This window comes from Mus pahari, chromosome 5 (genome assembly GCF_900095145.1).
Source record: "Mus pahari chromosome 5, PAHARI_EIJ_v1.1, whole genome shotgun sequence".
In the NCBI taxonomy this organism is placed as follows: Eukaryota; Metazoa; Chordata; class Mammalia; order Rodentia; family Muridae; genus Mus; species Mus pahari.
This window is the reverse complement of record NC_034594.1, coordinates 50,984,151-50,993,621: the sequence shown is the minus strand read 5'-3', so window position 1 is coordinate 50,993,621 and position 9,471 is coordinate 50,984,151. Positions and strand designations below refer to the sequence as shown.

The 9,471-nt window shown below is 43.3% G+C and overlaps 1 protein-coding gene across 1 annotated transcript in view; it reads right to left on the bottom strand.

The window, feature by feature from the left end:
• The window catches only part of Xrcc5 (X-ray repair cross complementing 5), a 93,978-nt gene that overhangs the window by 34,509 nt on the left and 49,998 nt on the right, over positions 1-9,471 (bottom strand). The window contains exons 15-16 of the mRNA XM_029539368.1: positions 6,438-6,531; positions 3,916-3,985 (exon numbers count right to left, since the gene is read on the bottom strand). Of these exons, the coding sequence (XP_029395228.1) occupies positions 3,916-3,985; positions 6,438-6,531 (164 nt within the window). The remainder of the gene's footprint in view (positions 1-3,915; positions 3,986-6,437; positions 6,532-9,471) is intronic.

Here is a 9,471-nt window from a genome sequence, read left to right as displayed (position 1 = left end):
AAAAAAAAGAAAAAAGAAAGAAAGAAAGAAAGAAAGAAAGAAAGAAAGAAAGAAAGAAAGAAAGAAAGAAAGAAAGAAAGAAAAAAGAAAAACAGAAGATAAGGAAATGTGTAACCATCTACTGTGGACTGCTAACATCAGGAGATGGCATGACCACGGTCTCGGTGGACCTATGCTGCAAGTAGACAGGACAGAAAGAAAGGACTCCCGAATTTTAACCAGTAACATGGTCAGTTCTACCTAAGTAATATTATCAACACTCTACTGTTAGTTAAACTCTGTCCAATCAGTTAGAGAACAGGAAGGACTTCCTCCTCCCTTGCCCAGACAGAGGTCTCTTGCAGAGATAAAGTAGATCATGACCAGGGAGGGCGCTTCAAATCTGTACAGAGTACACTTTCGTAGGCAAGGAAATGCAAGTCCTGGATCACAAAGGGTCTCAGGAGAGAGATACCCAAGCAGAAGAACAAAAGCAATCGAGAGATGAGCAGACAAAACTTACAGGAGGAAGCAAGTGTGTGAAAGAGGAGTCACAAAGCACTAGTTGACAATCGGGGCAGGTCTAGTCTGGTGACAGCCATGGGGAGCTGTGATTCACCACACCCTAGGTGGAAGTACAGAGGACATCCACTGTCACAACACTGGCAGGGTCACATCCAAAGTAAAAGAACATCCTGATCAAAAGGCCCATCCCAGATGCGTGGTTTTAGATATGTGACATAGTATGCAGGAAGTAGGAAAAGGGGCCACCAAAATAGCTTAGTGGGTAAAGCTGCTCGATGCCAAGCCTGATGACCCGAGTTGGATCCTGGAGACCCTCATGACAGAAGGAGAAAACCAACTGCTGCAGGTTGTCTTCTGGCACACATGCACGCACACGCACGCACACGCGCACGCATGCACACACACACACAAATTAAATACAATTTTAAAAATTAAATGTAGGAAAAGAGGTTGTTAGGAAAACAGGGAAACAGTCTGGCAAAATAGGGAAATCCAGTATGTGAATGAGGCTTATGTTCAACCCCCTGCATGATTTTTTAGGTCCATCTCTTCCAATGTAACATTGTTTTTCATCAGCAAAATGAATATAATCATACCTCTTAAAACCTATATGCCATGTGGTCTGTTTGTCTTGTTAATGCCTAAGACTGATTCAAACCCCCCATTGCTGTGGCTCAACAGAACCATGTTTTCCTAAGATAGAAGAGACTCTCTGGAAGGTTCTTTCTCATGTTCTCATCAAACTTTGGTCTTCTGAGAACACTTCTGCCTGGGTGGAAGTAATTCCAGACACCAACTTCCCCTTCACCAGTGTCACCCAGTATAGTACATAAACTGGGCAGTGCCAGCCATAGTTTCGACCATCTTGGTTTTGTGGTTATCATATGGGAACCCGTGGTGAAAAACACAGACATGCCCATGGTTAATTCACTCACTTTCCCTTCCTCTCACCTCTTCTCAGTCCTCCTCACCCCTCCTCTCTAGGCCCAGTTCTGGGATTGAAACCTTTTTTTAACCCTTTTATTTATTTGTTTGATTATGTATTTATTTCATATATGTGAGTACAGTGTAGCTGTTTTCAGACACACCAGAAGAGGGCATGGAATCCCATTACAGATGGTTGTGAGCCACCATGTGGTTGCTGGGAATTGAACTCAGGACCTCTGGAAGAGCAGTCAGTGCTCTTAACCACTGAGTCCACTCTAGCCCCAGGATTTCTACTTTCTAAGCAGCTATGCATTTCCCTTCTTCTGAAGCCCTAACAATGAGTGATGACCAAGCCTAGGGACAAGGATTCACTTTCTGCTCTCAACACCCACCCAAGTGTTTCCTGAATAAGAATGGCCCTCTCAAACACCCCTATAAAGTTCTAACATTTTCTCTGTTTTCTCAATGTGACTGCAGGGTTGCTGTGCCAGCTATACTAGGATAGTGAGTGCTAGGATAAAGGCTAGCCCAACATTCTCTACACAGTAGACAATGAACAGTGGTGATCATAGCCATATTTAGTCCCTGAAGAAACAGACCATCCCACAGGAATCTGGAAGACCAGCCACCTCCAGAGGAGGTCAGTGGACACTGACTGACCAGACAATAAGCAATTAAAAGCTAAGGTTTAAATCTTTCTCTAACATGCCAGAAGTGTTGGCTCATTCCTTTTAATACAGGCACTTGGGAGGCAGAGGCCAACCTGGTCTACAAAGGATTACACACTGAGACCCTAGCTTAAAACAAAAAAAACAGGAAGACAAAAAAAAACATTTTTATACACACACACGACTGACAACATGGTCCTCTAATTTATCTGGCCTCCAAACACAAAGTCACTCTAAAAGTCCCTTGCCAACTGATGATGTCAATTCATGAGAGAGAAAAGGAGATGGCACTCTTCCTGCCTCTGCCTGCCAAGCCCTGGGACCCGCACGCAGTGACAGACGATGTCTGAGGCACTGTTCCGCCACTCCTGAGACTGTGCCCAGACTTCTACATTTCCTTCTGTTTAGATGAAGAGATGTTCAGTCTTTGGTTTTAGGGGATTTTTGTTTGTTTGTTTGAGCCAGGGTTTCTCTGTGTACCCTTGGCTGTCCTGGAACTAGCTCTGTAGACCAGGCTGGCCTCAAGCTCAGAGATCCATTTGCCTCTGTCCTCCAATTGTTGGGATTAAAGGCATTAGCCACCAGGCCCGGTTTAGATGAAGTTTTCTTCTGTCTTACAATTCAAAGGCTTTTTTTCCTATATAGTAATACTTAACAATACAAAAGCCTCTTCCTGTGTCTCAAACACAGAACATACACAGAGCCCTTCTGTCCTCAGATCGTCAGACCACAGACTGGTCACTCTTAGGAAAGGGTCAAGCAGTGGCCTCTGGTGTGCCCACCAATGGGACCTGACCTGGGAACTGTTGGTGCCTTCTGAGCTTTGTGCGTTATGCTTGTCACTGGACAATAACACAGCCAGTCCAGCTGTCCTGTCAGAGCCCAGACTACATACCTGTGCTAGGTAGGGAGGAGTGGGTGGTACCTAAGATTCAGTTTTGCACTAAAAAGCTGCCATGTTGGAAAAGAGATTTCTATGCATACATGAAGATAAACACACATAGATAAGGCAACTCATAAACAACCTGAATCTGGGGAGCAAAACTGGATGTCCAGAATGAACATAAAAACAGCTGGCCATGGTGGCACACACCTTTATTCCTAGCACTTGGGAGGCAGAGGCAGAGATAGGCAGATCTCTGAGCTTGAGGCCAGTCTGATCAAGTTCCAGAACAGCCAGGGCTACACAGAAAACTTTGTCTCAAACAAACAAAAGAGAAAAAGTAAACAAACCAACAACCTACAGGTTCACTAACTACTATTTGCTGCCTTTCTAAGAGTAAATTTCATGAGCAATAATGTGATCACGTGAACAGGTCACTGAGCCCCCATTCATCTCTGTGAGGTGTTTTGACATTAGTCACAACCTGAATGGAGTTACCAGTACTATATGCTGAGGGAAGGTGAGGACACGGCCAGTGAGAAGAGTCGAGCCTAGAAGCAGCAGCATCCTTCGGAGACTGTACAGATGGGGCCTGGTGCAAGGATCGGATTCCAAAAGATAGAAAGATGGGATCTACCTCACTCAAAGGACACCAAAGAACTTCAAGGAGGTGGAAATAAACGTTCCATAGTCCTGATCCAAAGCTTCTGCAACAGGCAGACTGGCCCTATAGTCTCATCTCTGGCCGATCTGTGCTGTGCTGACCACCCCACCCCACTGTAACTCAGTAAGCCCTGGCAAGCAGCACAGATCAGCCATGAAGACCACTACTGAGAATGCATTGCAGCAGAACACCTCAGCTCCGAATCCAGACCTTAAGTTAGTCAGACTAGCTACCTTCTCTTAAACCCAAGAGAGTGGCGCGCCTCTTACCTTCCTCAAAGCTGGCAATCTTCTGTCTTATTATGAAATGGAAGTTTTCAACAGGATTCACACTTCCAACCTAGAACAGACCCATGGGTCACAGACTTGCAGGTCACTTCACATTTTGGCAATATCCTACATGTTAATTCCATTCCCGTTGCTGTGGTAAAACGCTGACAAAAACAGCTTCCAGGAGAAAGGGTTTATTTTACTCACAGTTCTGGGTTACAGTCCATCATAGCAGGGAAGTCACAGTGGAAGAAGCATGAGGAGATCTGCTCATACCACATCCAGTGACAGGAAGAGAACAATGAATGAATGTGTGCATGGTAGTGTCCAATCTTCTGAACTGCAGAATCCCCTTCCTAGGGTGTGGTGCCACCTACAGTGGGCAGGTCTTCCCACCTTGATTAATGTAAGCAAGATAATGCTCCACAGACAAGCCCATAGGCCAACCTAGTCTAGATAGTTGCTCACTGTGACTCAATTCCCAGATGATTCTAGATTATGTAAAGTTGATAGCTAAAACTAACCATCAAACCTTAGGTAAGACAGATGGGTTAAAATAGTTAAGTGTGCTCTTAAAGACAAAAAAGAAGGCCTTTCTATCATTTTGATTTCCAGGACTCTCTTAAAAGCTAGAAGATTCAAGGGTGGGCAAGACTGAACTCAGAGCATCCACAGGGATAGAAAGAGAAAATCAATTCTTCCAGGTTGTCTTATTTCTACATGGAACATGCATATGTGTATGTATACACACATGTACACATATAAAAACATGAATTTTCACTTGACTTTCATCATTCAAGGTGGCTTGTCTCCAGAGGAGTCAAAATGATTACAATCCAAGCCACCAGCGAGCCCAGCTTGAAGGTTTTATGTGGTAAAGACCACCTGTACATTCTGATACCAAACCAGTTAGGAAAGGGAGGGTGTTGTTGTGTGAAGTCATGCTAAATACATTTCCCCTTATGATGACATTAGCAACAATAGCCAAATGTTTGACCTACTAAACTATAGTTTCCTTGTTTTGTTTTCCCCACAAGGAGTGGGGGGGAAGTACTGTTACTGGCCCTTTGGCATTGAAGTTTTGGTAGAACACAAAAAGATGTCCATACATATCCTCTTAAAAAACCAGATCATATACACAGATCTAAAGCAATACAACTCTCTGTCACACTTTCTGATCTTTAATCCAAATTAGTCTCGACCCTAACCCAGCCTCTGCAGCACTTAGCTCCGAGAGGAGAGGACAAAGGGTTCCTGTGAGTGTCAGTAAACTTTACAAGAAAGTGTACTGTTTCAGCTCTGCTTGGAATCCTGCGCAGAAAAGCCCTTGAGCATGGGATCTTGACTTCCCAATACTACAAAAGATGCCCACCACATCCAAACCACTGTTGAGACTTGTAATTTTTCTGAGACATTTCTGTTTGACTTTGCTAACAGGGAAATGCTAAGAGATGTTGATTTAACACAATGCTGCACATAAGAAGGTAATACACTCAGGTTCCAAAAACCTTCTCTTTAAATGACTCTCGCCATATCAAAGGGAATTTGATTTGGAAAGTCCTAGTCAAATTCTGTTTCGAAGGGGTTTTTTGTGGTTTGTGTTTTTAGATTTAGTTTTATTATCTTTAAATTATGCATGTGTAACTTTGTGTGGGCTTGTGCACATAAGTGCAGGTACCAGAGAAAGCCAGAGGTGTTTGTAGCCACGAGCTTTTTTACCCAGTCTCTGTTCCTACAATAACAACTCTGAGATTTAATTATTCATTACAGTGCTTGGGTTTATTCCCTGACTAGTTTATAACTTATATAACCTGTTTATTTTAGTCTATGTCTGCCACATGGCTCTCTCCTTGGTTACCTCTCCTGCTTTTCATCTGCCCATCTCCCTCCAGGCCAAGGAGACATCTCCTGTTCCTGACTCCTTCCCTGAACCCTATCTCTTTCTGCCAAATGTCCTACCCTCTAGCTCCTGCCTCAGTTAATACGCCATCAGCTTTTTATTGGCAGGTGACGCTTCCACACAGTACATAAGAGATTCTCTCTATAAGTGTTAGATCCTCTGGAGCTGGAAATACAGGAGGTTGTGAGCCACCCCATGTGGGTACCGGGGACTGAACTTGGGTGCTCTCAACTATCAGAGCCATCTCTCCATCCTCTGAAGCATTACATTAGAAGTCAGGAAAGATATACTTACTTCAATTTTATACATTTGAGGAATAAGACTCATATCATTAATTGTCCCCAACTTAATCCTTTCATCTTGACCCAACTGAAAATGCAAAATGAAGGCATTCTGTGGTCTACATCTTATTCAGAGAGCTGCTTACTATAATCCAACACATAATTCTATATGCTATTCACTATTATTAGTTACTTCCAGGAAGAAAGGAAGAACGTGGGATTAACCTATATGGTTTGTATACAGAGAGGACCAGATAGAGTGGTATGTCAGCAGACTCATCAAGCCCAAACCTTGGCCTTGCTGCAGAGAAAGATAGGGACACTGGAAAAGCTCAGTTTACCTTGGTGACATTCCCTTCTGCCAGGCTGGAGATGCTGAGGTGACCTTCTTCTTTCTCAGTCTTGTATTTTTTAGCAGCAGGCCCCTCTTCATGACTAGAAGGGAAAAAAACAGGTATTTCCCCTTTACAAGAAAATAAAAATGCAATCGCTAAGATACTGTATGTGAAAAGCATAGCGTTATCTTCGAAGCATCCAAAGTAAAGACACGTAACAGACATTCTACCCAATAGCGGGTGCCTTTTCTCTGACCTGGGCCCTGACAGGGGGCCTTGGAGTAATGTGGGCTCTGCTTTGCAGCAATACAGAAGTCAGCAGCAGCAGTGGCTACACCCGAAGCTGAATGTTAATAAGAATTTCATCTGTCTCTCAGGCGTCTTCTTGGTCCCCATCTCAGAATCCAGAGCCATAGCCTTTCATGTACACGGGTGAGCGCTGTCTGAAGACCCATCTCCCCCACGGTACCAGTCTCTATAAGTAAGAGCTCTATAAGCTCCTAGCTAAACCTGTCAAAACTTGCTAGGCAATCACAAGGTAAATATGGGAAAACTAGTTTTTTAAGTTTAAAAAAATTTTGTAAGCAAACCTTTTAATCTGTTTTCTTACAGCCCTGATTTTTCTTACAGCACTAACAATGCTCAACAGCGTCAAGAAAAAGATGGCTCCAAGAAAGGCCATTATCTTGCCTCAAGTAACAGGCTGGCTTTCTTAACATACTGGCTTCAGAGACATGGGGATGCTAAGATAATTAAAGGAGAACAGGAAATCCAACCCAAAGACGCTGCCTATCATCTCTCTCACACAGTAAAACACAAAGATATGAAGAATTTTCTCCCAGAGAAATAGTAGCCATCAAGAAACCAACTGGGGAAGGGGGAGGGAAAGAGGGGAGGAAAGGCGGGAAACGCTTTCTCTCTTGTTATCTTATTCTCTTGCTCCCTTGCTTCCCCCTCTCCGCCTTCCCTTCCCCGCCTCTTTCCACGTGGCCATGGCCGCCCTCTATTTCTCTACACTTCTCCCTCTCTCTGTCTTTCTACAATAAACGCCTTAAAACAAAAAAAGAAGAAGAAGAAGAAGAAGAAGAAGAAGAAGAAGAAGAAGAAGAAGAAGAAGAAGAAGAAGAAGAAGAAACAACTGAAATTAGTAACTAAGGTCTAGTTAGGGCTGGAGAGATGGCTCAGTCAGTAAAGTGCCTTGTCTTGCAAGCAGAAGAACCTGAGTTCAATTTCCAGAACCCATGGCAGGGTGAGACAGAGTGTGTGTGGGGGGGGGGGGGACAGAGAGAGAGGTGTACTGTAGCCCTAGTATTTGGGAGGCAGAGCTAGGTGGCTCATTGGAACTGGTTGGTCTAGCCTAGCCTATTTGGTAAGTTCCAGGCCAGTCAGAGATCCTAGCTCAAGAAAAAACTTTTTTTCAACATGGATATCACCAGAAAAAGTTCTCCCTCTGGCCTCTACACATACATGTGCATATGTACACAAGCATGAATACATATGTACACACATGCATACACGCCAAGAAATAATCTATTTTAATTTACAAACTAAAATTAAATATGTCAACAACTAACATGATGGCTTAAAATAAGTAACCAGTATCGTGGTATGATTAACTGGAGCTAGTGAATCACTTCACCTTGGGGGTAGTGCCAGGATCACACTCATAATCTTGTGCTTGCCAGGCACCATTCCCTCTATTAAAGATTTTCAATTCTATATTTCAAAATGTGTTGGCTTTCTGCTCAAATCTCCACCTTCAGATACTGAGTCCATAAAAGAGGGCACCTTTAAAATGAAGTGAAAACTAAAAAGGCAGCCCTGGACTCAATCATGAGCCTCCTCTTACAGGGACACGCAGAATAACTAGCACGGCAATAAACGCTGTGTGACTAAGTCTTTCTATTCTCTGCTGAGAAGCGGAGAGGTGAGAAGGAGGAAGGACAAGGGCCACGGAGCTCAAGAGGCAAAGTCATCACGGCTCTTTCCTAGTGAGAAGAGCGCTAGTACAGAAAGGCTGGTGGCAGCCATGGAAGAAAAGCACACAGACCCAGGAAGACTAATCCCTAGTCTATGTAGGAGCCACAGCCAGATGCTGCGGTCAGCCTCCCAGAGACAGACGGAGTCAAGCTGAAGATGTGGGACACAATACACCTGGTTTCCAGACTTAGACTTTATTTGAAATTTTAAATTATTATTATTACTATTACTATCGGTGTGCATGTACAGGCACCCTTATGCTACAGCTTGCATGTAGAGGTCAGAGGACAACATGAGGCAGCTGGGTCTCTCTCTCCACTGTGGATTCTAGATCCAACTTGGGTCATCAGACATGCATAGTGAATGCTTTTATGTCCTGAGTGATCTTGCCAGCCCTAGTCTCAGCCTTTTACATCTTCCTGGTACATTTATGTGATCTGATCTTGGGATATTATCTGGGCTTTAGAGTTTAGTAAGTTATCACTTGGCTGAGCTTCCATTTGCTCTAAGGAAAGTACTGCAATGGAAAGTACCGTTAGTATATCAACTATTCTCTTCCCCAAATACAAATTAATGCATATAATATCAAGAAGCATCTCTAACAGATGACTCAGTAATTAAGTGCTGCTCTTGCAGAAGACCCAGGTTTGATTCCTAGCACCAACATGGAAGCTCACCATGGTCTGCAATTCCAGTTCCAAGGGATCTGATACCCTCTTCTGGTCTCCACAAACACAAGAAATACACATGGTGCATCTACATATACTGAATGGAAACACTCAGGTAGGTAGGTAGGTAGGTAAATAGATAGATAGATAAGTAGATAGATAGATAGATAGATAGATAGATAGATAGATAGATAGACAGACAGACAGACAGACAAACAGACAAGTTTATCATTCTGGACCAAACTAAAGAACATATGTCCTACCTGGATTTCTTTTTTTTTTTTTTTCAAAGATTTATTTATTTATTATATGTAAATACACTGTAGCTGTCTTCAGAAGAGGGCGTCAGATCTTGTTACGGATGGTTGTGAGCCACCATGTGGTTGCTGGGA